Genomic DNA, 22,866 nt, shown 5'->3' on the forward strand with positions numbered 1-22,866 from the left:
GACCATCTACTACAGCTTTCTTTGATTTTGTTATTGATCATGGTTGGGAAGTGGTATGTGTGAGTTAATCCCAAAATTTAAAATTCTCACCTACCGTTTTCCTAAGCTACGAGTAGTGACCAAAAGACAGAATACCAACCGAACAAGTACCAAAAAAATTTTGACTGAGTGTTTAACTAGCACCTGTTGGATTAAATTCATATTATTTAGAGATATTTATAATAAATGAAAGTTGATTGGTGAACCCTATCTTGAATTTTTCCACCAAAAATATTCATTTTTCCAAACTTTTGTAGTACACACAGCAAGCCATATATCTCCTCAGTGATGTGGTACGTGATGACAGATATGGATATCTAATCATAATAAACACTTCATTTCGACTTGGTGCAGGAACCACTTCTAATGTGATGATAAGACTGAAAGGAGTTAGAGGTGACAGCGAAGTAAAAAACACTTTGAAAGAACCTAATTTAAAAAATAATAAAGTTGCATTATTTTAGCCTCATGTGCTCAACTATCCCGATCCACTCATGTATATCTTACAAAGGCATGGAGAAGACTGGTTCCTCCTAGCCACTAGAGATAATCTAGGTAAAATAACAGAAATTGAACTCTGGATTGATGGAGTTGGATCATCGCCATCTTGGTTCGTATGCAATCCGATTTTGTCAGTTTCGAATGGGAAGGACCTAGAATTTAATAAGTAAAATTTGACTAAGGATTCCGAGAAAACCGCTATTCGAAATTTTGTAATCCTGATCATTTAAAAAAAAACTGCTGTGCCTATAAAAAGGAATACTAGCTTTTGTATTACGGCTTAACTTTTCTGACGCATTCTGCATTTCGTTGTGAAAACCTATTCTTCCAAAATTTTCTGGAATTAAGCCGTATTATAAGGCTTAATTCCATTATTATTATCAGGACCTGCAGCACCGTAGCGATTCTAGATCTTCAACATAAGATATGGTACCACTTCAGGATTTCACAAACATTCAATATATACCCTAAGCCGAAAATTTACTTGAAATCACAATCCAACGATGAAACAATGGACCACAGTTCATCTATAAAAGTTATAATAGATCTACTCAAGAAATGCCTGCCTAGTTTCAAATTATTCAATTTCAGCTTAAGGTATGTAAAATTTGCTCTGTTTTTATGTCCAATGAACATCGTTTTTAGAAAGATTGAAGTCACGCCTAACTTACCAATATCTTTTTTTGCAGACAAACAGATGAAACATTGTCATATATTAAGAGACTAACTTTGATGTTATCTATTTTAACTTCTATAGCTTTATGGTGCATAGTCATTGAAGGTGTTCCAGAAAGAAATGCAACTGACACAATTATGAAAACTTGTACTTATACAATCAGCATTTCTGTACTAATAAATGGGATTAGTGCAAGTATTACAACTGCTTTTTATTTTATTCCAATCAAATATCTCTTTATGTGAGTCTCTTAACTCAAGGGTTAATATTTTATGTAAGTCTGATATTCATGTTTTTTCCAGGTCGTCTCGAGTGCAAATTCCCTTCCATTATACTTCACAGAGATCTAAAAAATCTTTAATATTCACTATAGTCTGTTGGTAAGTATCAAGAAAATGAAAATTGGGTCATCCTTTTTAATACAATCCTTATGTTAATTGAAATATGAAACTTTTCAGGTTGATACCGATATTTTTTAATAGTTAGTTATCTAAGAACTATTACCAAATGAATTCTTCAACAATATCTACTCCACAAACCAAGAAAATTTTTCCTAGAATATCCATATCCAAAACATGCAGAGCTTTTTTTATAGTTTGTTTGCAATAATGATGTTTCTTTCAGATTTTCATATGATAATAAATATAATAGTCTTTCATTTTCAGGTTGGTAACAATACTAGTGATTACTTTCAACTTAACTTATATAACGATCTACTCAGTCTGGATTCCAGATATTAGAGCAATGTTATGGATTACTGAAATTGCCATCGGGATGTTTTTTTTCATTTTTGTAATTGACATGATCTATAGCTGCGTTGAGAAGATACTATATGGTGGTAATCGAGTGAGTTTTGAGAAATAATTCTATTATTAAGAAAGTCCGCGGCCGCCTGCTTTCTTGGATTGAAGCATTTCTTACCGATCGAACCTTCCAGGTTCGAGTCGATAAATCTCTCTCTTCGGCGAGACCTGTTGGAAGTGGAGTTCCACAGGGTTCTGTTTTGGGTCCACTACTTTTTCTCCTCTACATCTCTGATTTACCCAAGATCTTCAACTCTCAGTGCTCCCAATTTGCCGACGATACCAAATTATTCGGTAACCCCAACGTGGCAGCTCATCTGATTCAGGAAGACATGGAGAAATTGAACCATTGGTGCCAGGATTGGAGGTTGCCTCTGAACTACGAGAAGTGTGTTGTTCTACACTTGGGTGCTCGAAACCCCCATCGTCAGTACTATATAAACAACAACCCCATCGCTACTTGTAGTAGTCATGCTGACCTTGGTGTAATTGTGTCAGAGAATCTAAGCTGGTCCGACCACATTCTTCAGGCGGTAAACAAGGCCAAAAGAACTTTATTTATGGTTCAGAAAGCTTTTGGTAGATGTGATCCCTCGACCTGTGCTTTCCTCTACAAACTTTACGTGAGACCCATACTGGAGTTTGCTGGCCCTGTGTGGAGTCCATCATTGAGTAGAGCCTCGGCATTGTTGGAGAGCGTCCAGCGACGGGCAACTCGTTTGCCCTACGGCATCTTACGTCCCAGTTATGGTGAAAGACTGTCCATCATGAATCTGTCCACGTTTGATGACAGGAGGCTGCGTGGTGATCTCATCATAACTTTTCGTGCTCTCCACAACTTTTTTGGAGTTGACCTCAGTGGTCTCTTCAAGTTGAACCTGGACGACCGTCTGCGAGGTCACGCTTTCAAGCTGAGGAAGGAAAGTTTCAAAACTTACCCCGTCCACTCTGAAAATCCTTCCCTCCTTCCGGCTTGACCACACCCTCAGGGAAAGTACTATCCCCTAGTCCAATAAGAATTTTGCCGTACCGCCCACAAAGATCTTCGCGGATTCCTAGAAATCGAATATTCTCGAAGGATTAGAACCTGATACACAGATGTGACACATCTGGTAGGACCGTGTTGTCTTCGAACTATCCTGACCCCCCAGTAAATCTCTTCAAGATTAACAACTCCATGACATATCTTCGACACCTCGAAGAATAACACATCCTTTTCACATTATATGTACAATAACAATTCGTTCCCTGTAAATTTATTGAAACTGTCATGCCCTCGACACTTGAAGAAAGTAATAGGTCTCCAAGCATCCGGTTGATCAACTCAATTATTTACAGGGTACAATAACTGGATCCTACATATATGCTTGTCCAGTTTATGATGAACACCCAGTATTTGTCATCAGCGAATCAAACCATATCGTTTGAAATCATTTCTCGGCTCAAAATCCAAAATAATAAAGACATTGTAAAGGTGTTCATAGAACGAGCAATCAAATGAAAAATTTCCAAATAATTCACTAGACTTATTTTGCAGATCAATAAATACCTCAAAAGAGCATTCAGATTGATGCTTGATGATATAGAGAACCAACGGACATTATTGTATGAAGTGTACGGAAAATACCTTCTTAGACCTTACCTGCGTCATTTGTACACCCCAGTACATGGAATGGCACTGAGGGTAAAATAAATATTTGGTTGAAATAGGTAAGCTCAATTCCAAATCATGTTTCAGATTTTATGGCACACTGAGAAGTTGAAATATGAGATAAAAGAGTTGATCGAACATTTGATTATGTTTGTTATGTATACGAGCCTGATGTACATGGTCCTCATGGCCAATAGGGACTACCGAAGTGTATATAGTAACAAACATGTTAAAAAACTTGTTGATGGTTCCGCTTCCAAATCATTTCCATTCACTGATGTGGTCTCTATCAAAACGTGAGTTCTTCATCTCTACAAATTGATCTAATTCATATAAGTTTCATCCCTTACAACTTCATAAGGGATAATTATTTTCAAACTGACAACAGAAACAAAGATGTGGGCAGCCATGGCAAAAGATTTACATGGTTCGCTTCGAAAAAGCTTACACTAACTCTGTCAACATGATTTCATTCCACATTCCAATGTTGACGTTCTCTGCACCATTGTAATCGTTGCCGGCGGTGCTCAACCGTCAGAGGTAACACAATATGGGGTCGATAATGCTGCAGTCCAAAAGACCTTATCCGGCGGTAAACCATTCGGACAGCTACAAATACCTTGGCGTGGTGGTTGACTCTGGCCTGACTTTTATTCCTCACACTACGGCCTTGCATCAGAAGGCCAAGGTGGTGTCTTCCGGGCTGTTTCGTCTTCGACGAGCACTAGGAGGTGATCAGGTTCGGTCTCTGATCATCTTCTATAAAGGTATTTTTCTGCCAATAATTCCTTATTGCGCCTCCACATGGTATCATCGCCTGGGTCATTCCCATGTCCGACGGGTCATTCTGTCGGCTCAGCGGCATTTCCTCCTCCTTATTTCTCCTTCTAATCGAACTGCAGCCTTATCTTCTCTTCAAGTTATGACGCACAATATTACGTCGTTCATCGGGCTACAGCTTATTTTCTGAGGAGAGGATTTGAATTTCGTTTCGGAGAGCTCCATATTCCATCCGCGTCCTTGGACGACCCTGGTAGGGCCTCTGCGATCCGTCGGTCCATGGATGTTTCACTGCGCCATTTCTCTTCTTGTTGGCAGTCGGACTGGGAGACGTCTGACTCGGGTCGTTGTGCCTTCGACTAGATCCCCTCTGGTAATTTTATTTCCAACAACCCTTGGTTTCGCCCAAGTTTCCCTCTGGCCTGTTTTATTTCAGGCCATGGTCCTTTCAAAGGTAATCTGTTCTGGCTGGGTCTAATCGAGGAGCAACATTGTCCATGTGGTCGCTCACAGTTCAGCGACCACATCCTTAGAAACTGTCCCTTGTTCAGTGACCTTAGGGTCATTTACGGTCTATCTATTATGGAGACTCCGGATCTCAAATTGTTCATCTCGAAATCATTTTGGCCCTTTATCTGCATTCGCGGCTGACGCTATATGTCGCCTCAACTCCTGGCATTCGGCCTAATCTGATATTCTTCCCGGACAGCAATGATGTGAATGTGCTTAAGCGTAGTGACGAGCACTGCTCATGTACTACTTTTGCACTGCTGAGCTTAGTTACAGGATGGCCTTGTTCTCCTAACCACTCATCAGCCAAAGATCGAGTTATCGCAAATTGGTCTCTAAAAGCCATAAGTGTTAGTCGTCGATAGTTCGTACGGTTAGCGATTTCTCGAAATGACAATTCCGCCTCTCGTAGACCAATAATTCGACCTCTTTCATTTCCACTTAGCTGGCGATAAATTCCACGTACACGTTCCTCGAACAGCTGGTTTGTTGTAAAATTTAAAATACTTTAAAAAAACTACTACAATATTTAAGTGAGAAAAATTGTTTACATGAAAAAACTTTCACGATTTTTTTCTCCAAATTCAATCATTTACAAAAAAATAATTAAAACTTGAACTGCTCCTTCTGGGTGTTGCATTATCTTCGTCAGTATAAAAAGTGAAATATGCAAAATGGTTAATGATCTGGTTCGCTGGGTACTCTACAATTTTTCGTTTGAATATCAACGGGGGTCATAACATAATAGTACTATTCTGAGTTCATTTTTGTTTGTACTTTTTCACTGGTTTTGTGACTGATGAATAACGATTATAGTAGTAATTCATGTAAAGTGGATCAATACCAGAAACTATACTTGTTTTTTTAGTACAATCCTTTCTCTTCCTGAAAAACACTCTTTACATACCTATCAGTCAATCAGTTTTTACCAATTTTGACATTTCTGTTTAATATTTCCTGTGAAACTATTAGCTTTGATGAATATGTGGAAGCAACCCTGATAGAAGCAACACAATCGAAAGTATGGTATGGTACTTACGCAGTAAAAGATCCAGGAATGACAGTGGATTACACAAATAAAGTGTTGGGCGTAGTTCGCTTGAGGCAGCACAGATCAAAGGACGACAGCTGTGAAATACCAGAAGAAATGCAATTCCTAAAATTATCCTGCATAGCTGACTACTTCACAAGTCAATCTTTGAAGAGTTTCGGCGAGATGTGGAGTGAGAAAAAACCTCCACCAAAGGAAGGAAGAATGAAGAATGTATGGCGGTTCTCTACAAGTAACGATACTGGTTCGTCCACATACATTGGTGAGCGTCTGCTAATGTTTTAGTGCGTTTTATTATTATTATTATTTGAACTGGGGTAGTCGTAAGCCTTCCAGGAACTGCGATCATGTAGATCTTTATTTGTTCTTTACCCTACTCATTCATGGAAAGCCAAGGAGGTCCTAAGGGGCCTTGGACCTTACCTCTCGGGTATTCAGGACCGGCTTCCCCATATGAATGATTCTTAGGCCAGCCAGCTCTGGACATTTGCATACCATGTGTTCAGCTGTTTCTGCTCCTGATCCACAGAGCCTGCAAATCTCATCTGACTTTCCCTTATGGTAAAAATGATGTTTGTGCCGACAGTGCCCCTCAGCAGTCCCACCATTTAGTGCATACTAGAAATAGATAATTTATTATTTTCATTTATATCACTAGAGTCAGACCACGATGAGGTTCCTAGAATCCCATATCTAGGGGTCTCTGCTGACATGGAATTGTCATAATACCAAAAAGCAAGTGGCCATAAGCAATAAAGTGAATTGACTATGGGTACTTGGGCATTGTGGTATCGAAAAAAAAAAAAGAGCCAATGAACTTGGGAAAAGATCATCTGTTAGCTCAAAGCTTTTCTTTGGTCTTAGAAAAGTCCAATATAAGGTGGCGGTTCAACGATAGGAGTTGCAGAATAAAATAAACCTCTGGTTTAACACTCTTGGTCTTGCTCAGGCAAAAAATTTGTTGTGGTTACACCGATCTCCTTAAATTTTGTATGATTCTGATGACGCTATCTGGACGAAATTTTGCAAAAGGCTGAAATAATATTTCCGTGGCAATATGCACGTAGGTTGGGAAGATTAATGAAGCAACAGATAAGAACCTCGTATGACAATGACTTGCAGAATGTTCAATCGATGATTTATACTGATGATAAAATATTTTGGTCTTTTGTTCACTCTTAGGCACGAGTTTCTAGGATTCTAGATCAAATAAACTCTAAGGGCATGAAACTCAGCGAGCCGCAGGAGATTTTTATTGTTAGCAGTGAGTCGAACCTCATCATCTAAGAGCATTCTTGGCTCAAAACTCGATCGTTACAGTCATTTTGATGGAATGATAATACATAGTTTTCTACCAAAGTACATTAATGCCTCAAAGTAACACTTTACCGAACCCCGTTAAAACACTTACTTAAGTGACGTACTATTTAATAATACATTTCAGTAGTAGGAAGATAAATTTGGAAAATATTTTCCAGGAAAACTAGGAATATATCCTGGTGGGGGATATGTCGCATTTTTGGGGAGAGGTATGAAGAACTCACTCATCAACCTAGAATATTTGAAAGATACTGGATGGTTGGATAGTAGAACAAGAAGTATATTCATAGAATTTTTTTTATACAATGCAAATTTCAATATCTTCAACGCAGTACAATATACAATTGAAAAAAGTGCTTTGGGATACTTGAAAAAAGAAGTTAAGGTACAGTATCTATCGATTCATGTCGGGTTTTCAATAACTTTCTGAAAAGGGTGTTTTTTTTAGAGCTATAGAACTTTAAATTGCAATAAAACATCGATGGATTATTCGATTGACATGAATTTTATTTATCCGCAAGAGAATCTTGTGGCATTACATTTTAAATATGATTTCTGGCATATGACCGTCACGGCTGGCTCGGATGTAGTCCACTCTGGACGTCCAGTTTTCGATGACTTTTTCCAACATTTGTTGCCGTATATCGGCAATCACACGGCGAATGTTGTCTTCCAAATGGTCCAGAGTTTGTAGCTTATCCGCATAGATCAATGACTTTACATAGCCCCACAGAAAGTAGTCTAGCGGTGTTAAAGCACAAGATCTTGGAGGCCAATTCACAGGTCCAAAACGTGAAATTAGGCGGTCACCAAACGTGTCTTTCAATAAATCGATTGTGGCACAAGCTGTGTAACATGTTGTGCCGTCTTGTTGGAACCACAGCTCCTGGACATCATGGTTGTTCAATTCAAGAATGAAAAAGTTAGTGATCATGGCTCTATACCGATCACCATTGACTGTAACGTTGTGGCCATCATCGTTTTTGAAGAAGTACGGACCAATGATTCCACCAGCCCATAAAGCGAACCAAACAGTCAGTTTTTCTGGATGTAACGGTGTTTCCACATTCACTTGAGTATTAGCTTCACTCCAAATGCGGCAGTTTTGTTTGTTGACGTAGCCATTCAACCAGAAGTGCGCTTCATCGCTAATGGACGTAGTGCGCGATACGTATTCCGCACAGAACCATTTATTTCGAAATGAAATTGCACTATTTGCAAGCGTTTTTCAGGCGTGAGTCTATTCATGATGAATTACCAAACCAAACTGAGAATAAATCACTTGACAGCTGTTAAATCGGTTGCCATCTTGAACAGTAATGCCAACTTAAAGTTATATACCTCGAAAAAAAAAACCCTTTATATTCTGTATATCCTTCAAAATACGATGTTTGAACATTTTTCATAAAAACTATTTTTTCAGGTTGAAACGTCGAAAATGTTACTCATGTCGAATGAAAACATCATCGCTGTTCCTATACTTTTTGGGCTCTTCATAATTCTCGTATTAATATTCTCGACAAGAACCGCAATGAGAATCAAGAAAACTGGAGTGTGGTATTTTAAAGATTTATGGCATTTGGTAGATATTGCACTAATAATTCTCAGTTTGGGATGTGTGTGTATGTTCTATAGAAGAGAGTCAGAGATCGGACGTCTACTAGCGTCTTTGGAAGGCATAGATCCCAAAGAATTCGTCAATTATTTCTCCCTCCTGGAACTAGAGAGTCTTTTCACCGTTTTATGCACTATTTTAATAGCCGTGACCACTATAAAACTCTGGGGTCTCTTCCGGTTCATTACAATATTCAAGATAGTTGAGAGGACTCTCAAAACATCATTTCTGCCACTTTGTGCGTTATTCTTATACAACGCCATCGTGATCGTAGCTTTTGCCTTCTTTGGGTTTCTCCTGTTTGTCGACCACTCATATAGATTCGAAGGTTATTTCAATACCGTAGAATTTTTGATTCTTCTCAATTTCAAACCTTTCGAAGGCGAGGAGTTGAAGATGCTGGTAGAGCCTAAACTTGGTTTCGGTTATGTCTTCTACGTATTATACGCATTAGCAGTGCAACTTTTCAACTGTATCTTTGCAGCACTCATTATTATTTATTATTCGAAAGCTCAAGAGTTTTATTCGAATTATTCAACAGTATATTCTGTCCGGACTCATATCAAAGATCAATCTGCCTTTTACTACAATTTTTGGAAAACGAGATTTAAGTCTTTAAGACTTGGTGGTGGTGGTGGAGATGAAGCTGAAAAGCATTCTCTGCCAATTTATCCGAAGGCCGATGAAGCCATGTATGCCGAATCAATGACACTTAGCATAGATAAACTGAAAGCAATGGCCTTTATAAGTTTGAGCGTCATCAGAAATTCAAATCCAAAACGAAAACCTCTTACTCAAAAAGATATTCGTATTATGACATACGCTTTATACTACTTGAAAAAGAGTAAAGGCCCTTGCTTTGATGAAGAAGAGACCGAAAGATTCTTCAAAGGCCATATGGGAGGGAATAAAGTGAAATTAATTCACGAGAGTGTTCTCAAGAAAGTTGAAGTAGCAACTTCACTATTATTAGGGAAGAGTCTATCGCATACTCTCAAAGAGCTGAATATCAATAGTAATAAGATTCTAATGGAAGAAAATACTCTTCAGTTGAAAAGAATGCAGGAAAATTTATCACATATGTTGGAAACTGTAAATAAAATCAATGTAAAAGAAATTTTTCCTAAACATGAATCAAATGATTTGGAGGATGTATAACTGATATTCTCAAATATTACAAACAGAAATAAGTGTATTATATATTTTTAAAGAAAGGCAAATGTGTAGGTTAAATCTATCCAATAAATTATTTAAGTTTATATATGTTTTCAATTAGGTGTTAAACTATCAGGAATATTTTTCAAAAGAGAGCCAGTGGCGGCATATGGCGTCAGCGATATCGTCAAGCTTCGAAGGCCTCGAGCCTGAGATAGTCTTTCAAATATTCGAAGAATACTATTGAGGATAGTTACATTAGGTGAATCAAATCAACTTGAGTCTCAGTTGTTTACTTACTAATAAAACGATAAGATAATTGGTACTGATGATCCCTAACAAGGGTGAAATCGGTATATCGCTACTCTCCCTCGATGACATGCATTCTCCTTGGTTTACTTTCGATTATGATTCCTATGTAATAGCGTGGAAATCTTCTGTTTGACAATGGTTATGTTGATGGCATTTTTGTTGATACATTAACCAGATAGATAATATATATAATATCGTATGATATTACACACTTGGAAATCGTACTTCTTTTTCTTTACCAAGTATCAACCATTTTATTTATTAATTGGTTTATATTACGCTGTAGTTACCCCTTTTAGGGAAGATCAAAAAATGTTTCAATTCATGGTTCCTTAGTCTTGAGGGAGCAGCGAATGCAGATATCAAAGTGACCTTGTAATTTTTTATGCTTATGATGAGAATCTACACACAAATTACTGCATATTCGCAGAAGTGAATAGATATCCATGAAAAAACAAATAATAGGTGTACAACTTTGCTTCCACCGTTTTGCAATAGATGGCTGTAGCGGTAAGTGGTAGTCGAAATAAATAGTTCGCAGATGTCATACAATAAGCTTAGGTATTTGTTAACATAAGGCCATCGAAATATTAGTCGAATTGTTTCTACATCATGAAGTTATCCTCGATTAAACATGTCAGCCTACGTACCAAATTCTAGTCATTTGCGAGAGGTTTTAATTTATTGTTCTTATATGAAGAAATCTGCGGCTGAGGCTCATTGAATGCTCTCAAATACCGATGGTGAGACCGCTATTAGTGAAAGAACCTGCCGAGAGTGATTTCAACGCTTCAAGAACGGTGATTTTGACGTCGAAGACCAGCATGGCGGTGGAAGATGCAGAATTGGAATTGGTTTTTCTCTCAAAATTACAATCATTTACTTCTTGCTATACAATCTATGTTTACCAAAAAAACAAATTAAAATTTAAACAGCTCCTTCTGTGTGTTTTAGTTTCTTTGTGATTTAGTATATATTGCTTCAAAATAAACGAACAATAACACTTTGACTTAATGAACTCTTTCAACGTTTTGGATCCTAAATCAGACACATTTATCAAACAAACTCTTAAAAGATTCAGAATTTGTCAATTGGCATTTGTCAACACACATAGACGTTGATCTACATATTTCATTTTGAAATTATCTATTGTCAGCTCATTTTTCAGAAAATGCATCCAAATACCTACGATCTACCCCCATTATAGAGAATAAATATCACTATTCTCTACCTGTATAATACTTATTTTCATTTGTTTTTTGAGCAAGTTCTGCACCTTACTTAGAATAATATATATTGAGTTATTGGGTATAGGTGACCAAATTTATTCCAGCAATGACGACGTTTCGGCTATTGTTTGTAGCCATTCTCAAGTCTGAAAAAATTATCCTACTTTAGATTTTAATAATAAATACTATAATATTTCAAATACTCTTTAAAGCACAAAAAAATTAATACAATAAATACTATACAATTTTAAATACTAAGACCGAGAGTCCAATGTACCAAAAAAAAATTACGTTCCTATTATGTCAACTACTGAAAGTTATTAAATATAATCAATCAATCAAATACTTTCAATTCTTTATATTGCTCCATCAATATTAGGAAATGCCAAATCATAATTTTTTCGCTTGTCACAATATACGATGAATGAATGACATATTGTGTATTGAGTATGAGTATTTTTCAAAAATTCATTACATTATCCCTTCTGATTATCAATATTTTGTTCACCTATGAAATATCATTGACAGATACAGATACGAATGAAAATTCAAGATCGTTGAGACAAACACCTAGATGTGAAGAAAAGTTAGAATTTAAAAATTGGTAAATAATACTTGGGATAAGAAGGAAACACGGTTAATGAGAAATGTTTCAGCGAAAATGGGAATAAAGTAATTTATCGAAACGAAAATTTGAGAATATATGGCAGATTGACGAGATGCAGAGACAAGGAATACAGAATTGATTGGAAATTGGTGGATATTAAAACTGGTAATTCATTCATACTCATAATACATTATCAAGGCCTTTTGAAATGATACCATTTTGTTGCACATTTAAGAGCAATAGGTAACTGAAAATAATAAATCTTTTTTTTTTAATTACCATTATTACACGCGTATATCATACATAAATGCAAATTTTGAAATGAAAAATTATTTTCAAGTTACATCAAGTCAACTGCAGCTCTTCTCGTCGCCTACTGATATTAAAAATAAGTCAAAAACTGAATTTGAAAGGTACCGATAATGCACATAGTTTTGTATCTGGAATTCTCGATAATTCCTTCTACCACATCGCGAATTCACATTCTAGGATTATTTCAATGGCTGTTTGTAAATCCATTTCTCATATTTTTGTTAATTTTTTGATTCAGTCGAAGAGTCACTACTCTGATCAATCAAACACGTGAATGATGATAATACGAATTGATTTTTGAGAAATCTATTACTCAATCGAAAATTTTGAGGCCATATGTTCCCATTGCTCCGGAACCTTTTCCTAGTTGCATGTTTCTTCAAGACCGAGCAATCCCAGCATCCATCGGCATCTTCGGTTTTATGCACGCCACTCAAGAGGCGTTTTTTCGAGCGTTTGGAGTCCAGGCTTCCAAATGGCTGGCTTCCAAATGGCAGCCAGTCTACACTGTCTGCCATCCCAGGCTGCCATCGGAACCTGGTCACAGACAGCCGACAATTTATCAGGTACCGCCGGAACTTCGTAGCGTACCAAATTTTTGTGCAAAATGAAAGAATTTTTGATAGGTTTCATCGAAATATTTACGCAGAAAACCCGTCGATGGAAAATAAAAAGTTCAGCATACGCAAACAGGAATATTAATAATAAAGCCTATGAGAAACTAGTACCAAAATACAAAGGAAAATTACAGAATGAAAGAGTAGATGTGAATGTGAATTTCTATTTGGCTGATATCGTTTTCCATCGTTATTGTCATATCTTCCTCTTTACATTGAAATAAACATTCATTAATTTGAGATCTTTCTCCCCTGAAATGTCCCATTTGAAGGAAGTCTTCCTAGTCAATCAGTATTTTTACCGATTTGAAAACCGTAATCGAAAATTTTTACCCATATCTGTAATGTGAGAAAATGAGCTTTGATAAGTTCGAACCAAATTACTCGAAATAATTTTTTTCATTTCCAATTGTTCTTATTTAATACTCTGGATTTTCTTAAAATGGAGTTTGTAACTTTACAATTGCCCATGAGACTCTAAAGACTAATTTCTAAGGGTGGTTTGGCTTATTTGGCAACAAAACTCCTACACAGGTTTTTACAAATTTAATAAAATTAAAATATACAATGATCGATCCCTTTCACTACAAACAAATAATGGAATAAAAACTTAACTTAAATCGGTTTTGAATGAGTTACTCTGCTATTAGGATGGAACCTTTTCTGTAAATTATTTTCAGCCTTCTGAACACCAGATCTTATCAGGAAGCTATAGTACTCCAATCCCCATTCAACGAAGTTGATGTGATAATGACAGGTATTACGCAGGTATTCTTTCAGATTCAGGAACTAAAGTGGTCTAACATACGTACTATTCCAAATTCTGTATATCAAGGAAGTACTTCTTGATATTTTTCAATCCCAAGAAAGGTTTCTGTTGTTCCACGGGAGGTGCTTTGAGAAAATGAACAACGATATTAGAATATGTTAACTGAATTTACAACTCCTTCTCGGATTTCTAACCAAGAAATTATAAAAAAAATCATTACACTCATTATCAAATAAACCTGAGAAGGAGTTTTGTTGAAATTGTTTGACACAAAAAGAATCCTATCAAACCTGAAATACGTGTCGACAAGATGGATAACTCAAAAAAAAAACGACTGTTTCAAATTAAATTATTTCGTCTGGTGAGATTATTACTTGTTGAATACAAATATTCATGTCACCACTTGCCGAGAACCCCGACACAATTCTTGCCGATAAATTAGATTCCAAATCACAAATTAAATTAATAATGACTGAAATCTAAATCTTAGGTACGTATCCTTGCTGAAGTCTCGACAACTATTGAAAATCTTCCAGAAGATTCTCTCTAGATCCGCGCATCCGCGCTCCGACCGATGGTACACGATCAACTGACAAATTACCGCGTCTTCGAAAATTCCAGTAGCGTAACATGGACCGAAGCGTGCAAAATCGTTGCAAGTTACGAATGAAAATGAGAGATTCCTGGGATAATTTTAAGAATAAACATAAGCTCGCTGATGCATGCATTAGCGAGCTTGTTTCGACGTGTTTCAGGATTATTCCTCAAAATGGTCTGTTCGGCTAAAAATGAATTTGTTACATACTTTACGGAAACAGTGTATAACACGGTACACTCCTTGCACATACTGCTGTGAAAGATGAACGAATAATGTTGTCCTCAGCGAGTTGTGTGACGTACGTGTGTAATTTTTCTCTATGAACTAAGTAGAGTTGAGAATAGAAATGTAGGGCAACAATGTGAAACGGCAATTCAAATCATTGATTACTTCAATTATTATATGCAATAAGTAAGGAAGTGGTATCAAAGAAATTGGCTTTATAATACCTCATCTCTAATATGATTTTTTTGTCATTTAAGGAGAGGCGCAATTATTTACTGATAATCCCTCAGAAGGAGAACTATTTATAGATAAATACCAATTGAACGAAGGCAAATATAGAGTTGTTATCAATGCTTATACTGTGAAGAAGGATCTGTCAATTTACAAGGATGATGTGAGAGTTTTGTTGATGTGTTGGCCAATTCTCTCCTTCACTATCACGATTGGACAATTTCATATAATGCTTTTGTTAATGTTTTCCTTCAAAATATTCATGTTTTGACATGAATTCCTCTTCAAAATTATTATTCACAGCTCTGAATATGTTTTCTTACTATTCCTACTACAGAGTTTTATACCTATATCACATTTCAGTGTAACTTGACTGTGAAAGTTTCTCCACCATTTGCAATGATACAGGGTGGATTCCAACGTTATATTGGAGAGGGGAGGGATCTGCTTTTGAATGCATCTGGTTGTATGGACTACAATAGTAAATATCCCCGTGATACAAACAACTTTGAGTATAGCTGGATCTATGACTGCGATACTTGTGGAGGATTCATAACATCGAGAGAGAAAGGTAAAAATTTGGTTATTTTTTCGATTAGATATGATGATGTGTTGACTGATAACCAAAACAGATATATTGTCAATTCGTAAGATAAAGGTTTTCAAATATTAGGCCAAATGAAGAGTCCCCGGTTTGATACACCGGATGATAGTATTAAATCCATATGATTTTTAGTTAGTACCAACCTTCAAACGATAAGTGTCAAAATTTGACAGCAGTACGACCATTAGTTTGTGAGATATTGCGTTGTGAGTGTAGCTACTTTTGTTATATGATAAAAGATGGAGAAAAAGAATTCGAGTGCTGATAAAATATTGCTTTTTAAAGGGAAAAAATACAGTTGAAGCATTATCTTGGCTTGATGAAGAGTTTCCGGGGTCTGCACCAGGAAAATCAACCATCATTGGTTGGTATGCTAAGTTTAAACGAAGTGAAATGAGCACCGAAGACGGCGAACGCAGTGGACGCCCAAAAGAGGCTGTCACCGACGAATAAATCAAAAAAGTTCACAAAATAATTTTGAATAATCGTGAAGTTGATCGACATTGTGAAGATATCATCTGAATGTATACATCATATCATTGACGAATATTTGTACATGGGAAAGCTGTGTGCAAAATGGGTGCCGCGCGAGCTCACAAAGCAACAACGTGTTAATGATTCTGAGCAGTGTTTGAAGCTGTTTAAGTGTAATAAACCTGAATTTTTGCGTCGATATATGACAATGGATGAAACATGGTTCCATCATTTCACTCCGGAGTCCAATCGACAGTCAGCTGAGTGGACTGCACACGATGAACCGAAGCTGGCAAGGTTATGCCATCATTCTGGAATGCGCAAAGTATAATACTCTTTGATTTGATTACCTCCAAAAGGGTCAGACCATCAACTGCGATGATTATATAGCGTTATTGGATCGTTTGAAGGTTGAAATAATTAAAGAACCCACCTATTTGAAGAATAAAAGGTACTGTTTCATCAAGACAATGCGCCGTATCAAAAATCAATAAAAACAATGGCAAAATTGCATGAATTGGGCTTCGAATTGCTTCTGCAACCACCGTATTCGCTAGATCTGGCACCCAGTGACTTTTTTCTGTTCTCAGATCTCAAATTTATTTTCATTATTAACATTATTAATAAATTTATTTGAAAAAATTGTAAACCCTTCGTGTTTTTTTTCCATACCTTGCTGTACTATCTATGTTTTACCAAAAAAAAAATAAAATTTAAAGAGCTCCTTTTGGGTGTTGCAGTTTCTTTGTCAATTAGTATAATAATAGTAGCAGCTCTTGACTCCTCTTCAAAGCTTGCCTCATTTTTTTGAACATTCCCACGACCTCCTTTCACATTTCAATCTTCTCGTAATATTTTATTGAAAATTTTAATTGTCTTTATTTAATTCGAATACGAAAATAGAGTTGACTGCATTTTTAATCTGTGAAATATAATCTGCAGGTCCCATTCTTGTTATTCCTGGTTCGGCACATAGAAAAGAGATGAAGTATTTAATCAAACTAGGAGTTCGGACTAAATATTGGCAGGAAATGACCTTCGCCAGACAGTTAGTGTATGTAAGGAAAGACACTCCTGGAATAGAAATCAAGTGAGAATATATTTTATTAATTAATATCAATTACTAAGAATAATTATACATATATACATAATTATTTTTTCTGATGAATTTATAGGTTAATCAGTAACAAGCACCTTGAGTTTGTGAATCACAAAATAATACATTCGATTCTGTCCGTCCATCCGTCCGGTCTAAAGATACATTCAAGTCGCATTTTAAAGGCCAAAATTATGAATGCTTTATTGAAATTCTCTGCCTGGTCTAGTGATCAATCTTTGTTATTCAATACCGCTAAAACGAATTTCATCCTCGCCAAAAAACTTTTTCCCCTAACTTTGATATATTGGTTAACAACTCAAACATAACAAAACCTGAAAATGTGAAATTTCTGGGAGAGTTTTTTGATTCGGATTTGTCCTTCAAAACTCACTGTCTAAGTTTATCAAAGTTGTTAAATTCGAAATGTTTTCAAATTAGAAATTTGAGGGAAACACTCAATGTAGATCACATTCGTTTACTTTATTTCAGTGAAATACAATCTAGGATTAGTTATGGGATTCGTATTTGGGGGAGTTCTCCTCAAGTTAAAAATGTGTTTTTGTCACAGAAAAGAATTCTCAGGTGTATTTCAAATGACTCATTTTTACACTCCTGTCGACCTGTTTTTGTCAACCTGAAAATTTTAACTATGTATGGCATTTATATATTGGATTTGATCACATCGGTGCATATCAATAAGAACAGCTATTTATAGTGATATTCATGCTCATGACACAAGATATAAATCAAACGAATAGAAATATGTAAGAAATTACATTTAGTAATGGGAATTAAACTCAAAATACAATGTTTTGAAGGTATTACCTTAGTGCATAAATTTAAAAAAGAAATAAAGAACTATCTTGTTGACATGTGTCCCTATTCTGTTGAGAAATATTTTTAAAAAACTCATTGAACTATGTCCGGACTGCAACATTCACTTTGCTTGATTTTAAATATTGAATTACCTGTGTGTTTCTAGTGATTTTTAGTATTTTCTATATGTTTATTTATTGTGTTACTGTATTTATTCATTAAAATCATTGCTTAGTTCTTGTATTTTAAGGTGATTTCTGGTTTTAGTTTTTAATTTGTTCCTATTCTGACTTCTCTTATGTCATTTGATATTATGAGACCAATAAATTCTCTCTATCTATCTATCTACTCGCAGTTTGATTTTATTCACAAACTTGACTTGACTTGAAAAACAAACTTTTATGTAAAAAAAAGTTAAACTTGACTTAATTTCTGTATCTTTAGTTTGGCTTGAAATTAAACTTCTTCAAACAGTTTGAAGTTTGAATATCGAATTGCGCAACGTGTCTGAACCTGTATTCTGTCATTCCGCAAATTAGTTCATATTTCATGTGTTGTGCGTTGTGTCTGAACTCGAAATGTCTAAACCTGAACTTTTTTCATGTAGCTCATGCAGCTCGGAAAACGTACCAGAACAAAATGGGTGATTTTGAAGATGCCCCCTCCTGAAAAAACTATAAGAAAAAAACAGTAGGCCAGTCAAAATTAATCAACAAGAAAAAGAAATATACAGATTTTTTTTATGTTACGGCAGGCGATTTCAAAACAATGAAAATTGCAAAGTGCAAATTATTTAAAAATAAAGAACAGCGGTATATAATGCCAATAGTGAAACTAGTTATTTAACGACATTTGATAAAGAGCCACAAAAAATTGTATGAAGAAGAATTTCCGCAGGAAGCAACACTTTCTGGTTCAAATAGTATTTGTGGTAGTAACAAGATCAAACGTTGGATCCAAAATTGTCAAAATAGTTTTTGGACATTGAAAATATGCGGTTTCTTTTATTGTACTTGTAAGAAGTACTGAAGTGATAACTTCACTTTTCACGAATAATTTTAAAGTGACAAGTTGATTTAAAAGAATAGTTTAAAATAATGTATTTCTTTCGTTTCAAAAAATGTGTTTCTACTGGTTGGAACCGAGACTTATTGAGTGAAGTGTTAAATACGGTTATGTGATCTCCAAGAATCCCATTTCGCATCAATGAAAGGGCACTCAAGAGCTCCTGACTTTCATTTCAGTGCTTCTCTCATTTTGGAATAACCAATTATCACACTTTCCTTAAAATACGAGGCGTGTATTTAAAGTAAGGTCTCCATTTATCATATTTTTTTCACATTAAATAACATCTATTTAATTTAAGTTTTGTACATTGCTGTGAAGCTTGAAATCTAAGCTATTTTTCTACGTAATCGCCATTCCCTTCGATGAGTTTCCTCATTCGTACGACAAACTTTTGTATCCCCTCCTCGAACCACGATCCCATCGCCTCGCGCAAGAACGAAATGACCGCTTCATGAACTTCTTCATCGTTCGCAAATTTCATGATGAATAGAGTCTCTACTGCACACATCTTGGAGTTTTTCGGCCAACTCATTGAGAGTCAACTTTCCGCACTGTTTTGTCCGAGTGTGACGGCCTGCCGCTGGGATCCTTGTCGTGAACGTTTAGTCGGCCAGCAGAAAATTCTCTACACCTTTTTCGAACGTTTTTCACGTCCATACATTTCTCACCATACACTCCTTCGAATTGACGATGAATTTCTATAGGTGGAAATTTTTTTTCAAAAACTTAATGACTGAACGTAACTGTCGCACCTGGCGGGAGCGACAACCAGCACTTCCATTGAAAATGGCTGCTACGTCAAGACTGAGCGTCCTAATGAGCTCCACCAGGTGTCGATTGGTGTAGGGGAGCCTAACGTATACAACAGTGTTGCCGGATTTCATCTAGCGCTACTTGCGGCGATACAATGGCCTTGGAGACCTTACTTTAAATACACGCCTCGTATTTAATGTATAAAAAAACTAAATTTAATTTGACAGAACTGAAAACCCATTATTTTTTTCAATACCAACCGTCATAAAACAAACCTTCATTTTATATAGATTAAATAATCTTTTTTTCTTTAGTTATTACTTCAACATTTTTCGAAGTTCATTCATAATTTTGTTTGATTTTTTATCCTTAGGTGCGTACAAAATTGTAACCCTGGACGAGATGTTAAAACATTGCTGGCTTTTTGCACCTACCACTGTCCAGCACCCTACAATTGGACATGGAGCGTGTACAAGGTTCCAAAAGATGACCAGGCTATCATAGATGGCAAGGAAGAGTGGACATTTGTGAACTCTCGTACAAACAATACGAATATGTTCGAGATCAATCCAGATATTCAGGTTCCTGATACGGGCTACATGGTGACAGTTCACTTGAGTGAGTGAAGCTAATTCCGAATTCATAATATACATAGCCCTGAGTATAATTCTGAAGGCTTCACGGCCACATATATGTAGCAGAATCGAATTTTTATCATTAGATCACCAATGTTGTAGGTACATGTTGACAGTTTTCTTGAGTGAGTGAATAATAATAATAGATATTAGGCCAATTGAAAAGTCCCTAATCTGATGCACAGATAGCGGTGCTAGTAACGGGTGTTTTTTTTCGAGGTATATAACTTTAAGTTGGCATTACTGTTCGAGATGGCGACCGATTCAACAGTTGTCAAGTGATTTATTCTCAGTTTGGGTTGGCAATTCATCGTGAATAAACTCACGCCTGAAAAACGCTTGCAAATAGTGCAATTTCATTTCGAAAATAATGGTTCTGTGCGGAATACGTATCGCGCACTACGTCCATTTTATTTAGTTTAGCGATGAAGCGCACTTCTGGTTGAACGGCTACGTCAACAAACAAAACTGCCGCATTTGGAGTGAAGCTAATCCTCAAGTTTATGTCGAAACACCGTTACATCCAGAAAAACTGACTGATTGGTGCGCTTTATGGGCTGATGGAATCATTGGTGCGTACTTCTTCAAAAACGATGATGGCCAGAACGTTACAGTCAATGGTGATCGGTATAGAGCCATGATTACCAACTTTTTCATTCCTGAATTGAACAACCATGATGTCCAGGAGCTGTGGTTCCAACAAGACGACGCAGCATGTCACACAGCTCGTGCCAAAATCGATTTATTGAAAGACACGTTTGGTGACCGCCTAATTTCACGTTTTGGACCTGTGAATTGGCCTCCAAGATCTTGTGATTTAACACCGCTAGACTACTTTCTGTGGGGCTATGTAGAGTCATTGGTCTATGTGGATAAGCCACAAACCCTTGACCATTTGGAAGACAACATTCGCCGTGTTATTGCCGATATACGGCCTCAAATGTTGGAAAAAGTCATCGAAAATTGGACGTCCAGATTGGAATACATCCGAGCCAGCCGTGGTGGCCATATACCAGACATCATATTTAAAATGTTTTGTCACAAGATTATCTTGCGGATAAATAAAATTCATGTCAATCGAATAATCCATCGTTGTTTTATTGCAATTTAAAGTTCTATAGCTCTAAAAAAAAACACCCTTTATGTAGGAGAATCGAATTTTTATCATTAGATCACCAATGTTGTAGGTACAGGTAGACAGTTTTCTTAAGTGAGTGAATAATAATAATAGATATTAGGCCAATTGAAAAGTCCCCAGTCTGATGCTCAGATAGCGGTGCTAGTATTAAATCCATATGATTTTTAGTTGGTACCAACTTTCAAACGATAAGTGTGATAAGTGTACGGCACTGACTGCCGTTTACTTCGACACTGTCCTCCTCCGCGGCATCAATTGGTTATATACCGCTGGCATCTCTCTTAGAAGGGACTTGATCTTTTTTTCGAGCTCTCGATGCGCCCGGTACCTTCTAGAAAGAGGCAGTGGCGTAGGGCTTGCGAAATCGTTACAGTATAAATGATAATGTCACACTGTTTCATTTCGTGATGTTATTAATGGTTATCTCTGACTTCATTGTTGACTCGAAATAATTTTGTGCAATTTCAATACCCTACTGTTTTGAAGTGCACATCTATGATTCTTAAACTTTCAGATGAATATAAGAATACTACAGCCTCATTTAAGTTCATAACGACGCCAAAGAATACTCATTCTTGTAGTTTATCACCTGGTCGTGGAACCACTTTACTACAAAAATTTACCATCAATTGTGATCGTGACTTCAAGGAAACATATTTTTGGGTCTCAGTAGCAATCACGGAAAATAAAGGTAATAAAAATATTCATTTGTTCATATATTCAAACTTCAAAGATTTGCTACAGACAAACTCAGCTAAAGAGAATCTTCGGAACCATTCTATGTAAAAAGATGTTCGGTTTACATTTTTAAATGTATCTGAAAATTGAATAAAAATAATAATCTTTCCGGTCACCGACCAGAGCTCCAGAGCTTTTCTCGGAAACTATAAGGAGGCAATTTTTTTTATGAATTTTCGGCATCAACTATTGAGAAGAGAACTGGTATCATAAAATTTGCTACAAACATGGATTGCTGTATCGGATTGATTTTACTAGCTCTATAGAAAACGATTCATTAATTTTCGAAGGAATAAATAATAAAAACGAATTTTTGAATATTCATTTTTCAGAAAATTAACTACATTTAATCATCAAATTGAACACACACAGGGTGTCCCGGAAGTAACTGTACACACTCTTATCAGAGGTAGAGTAGGACTAGGACATTACAAATTGACTTTAAAAAAATTATTTCTTCCTTTCCTCAAAATGACATTTGGAGAAAAAAACGAAGGGTTCACAATTTTTTTTCAAAGAATTTGTTAATAAAGTGTTTTT

At 36.2% G+C, this 22,866-nt stretch overlaps 2 protein-coding genes across 4 annotated transcripts in view; both read left to right on the forward strand.

Annotated features, from left to right (window-relative positions):
- Positions 1-10,205, forward strand: part of LOC123680421 — a 28,699-nt gene extending 18,494 nt beyond the window's left edge. Inside the window, exons 17-27 of the mRNA XM_045618316.1 lie at positions 297-446; positions 504-649; positions 925-1,137; positions 1,230-1,457; positions 1,519-1,596; positions 1,882-2,062; positions 3,557-3,703; positions 3,758-3,966; positions 5,933-6,273; positions 7,490-7,716; positions 8,755-10,205. Of these exons, the coding sequence (XP_045474272.1) occupies positions 297-446; positions 504-649; positions 925-1,137; positions 1,230-1,457; positions 1,519-1,596; positions 1,882-2,062; positions 3,557-3,703; positions 3,758-3,966; positions 5,933-6,273; positions 7,490-7,716; positions 8,755-10,104 (3,270 nt within the window). The 3' untranslated portion in view covers positions 10,105-10,205. The remainder of the gene's footprint in view (positions 1-296; positions 447-503; positions 650-924; positions 1,138-1,229; positions 1,458-1,518; positions 1,597-1,881; positions 2,063-3,556; positions 3,704-3,757; positions 3,967-5,932; positions 6,274-7,489; positions 7,717-8,754) is intronic.
- Positions 10,206-12,035: 1,830 nt separating this feature from the next.
- Positions 12,036-22,866, forward strand: part of LOC123680420 — a 46,385-nt gene continuing 35,554 nt past the window's right edge. Inside the window, exons 1-7 of one of the 3 annotated variants that reach the window (XM_045618315.1) lie at positions 12,036-12,246; positions 12,299-12,414; positions 15,028-15,164; positions 15,365-15,572; positions 17,022-17,169; positions 20,189-20,433; positions 22,103-22,279. In XM_045618315.1, the coding sequence (XP_045474271.1) occupies positions 12,071-12,246; positions 12,299-12,414; positions 15,028-15,164; positions 15,365-15,572; positions 17,022-17,169; positions 20,189-20,433; positions 22,103-22,279 (1,207 nt within the window). In that variant the 5' untranslated portion in view covers positions 12,036-12,070. Of the gene's footprint in view, positions 12,247-12,298; positions 12,415-15,027; positions 15,165-15,364; positions 15,573-17,021; positions 17,170-20,188; positions 20,434-22,102; positions 22,280-22,866 lie in introns of those variants that run through there. The other 2 variants (XM_045618313.1, XM_045618314.1) reach the window with 2 other exon arrangements.

This window comes from Harmonia axyridis, chromosome 5 (genome assembly GCF_914767665.1).
Source record: "Harmonia axyridis chromosome 5, icHarAxyr1.1, whole genome shotgun sequence".
NCBI classification, from domain to species: domain Eukaryota; kingdom Metazoa; phylum Arthropoda; class Insecta; order Coleoptera; family Coccinellidae; genus Harmonia; species Harmonia axyridis.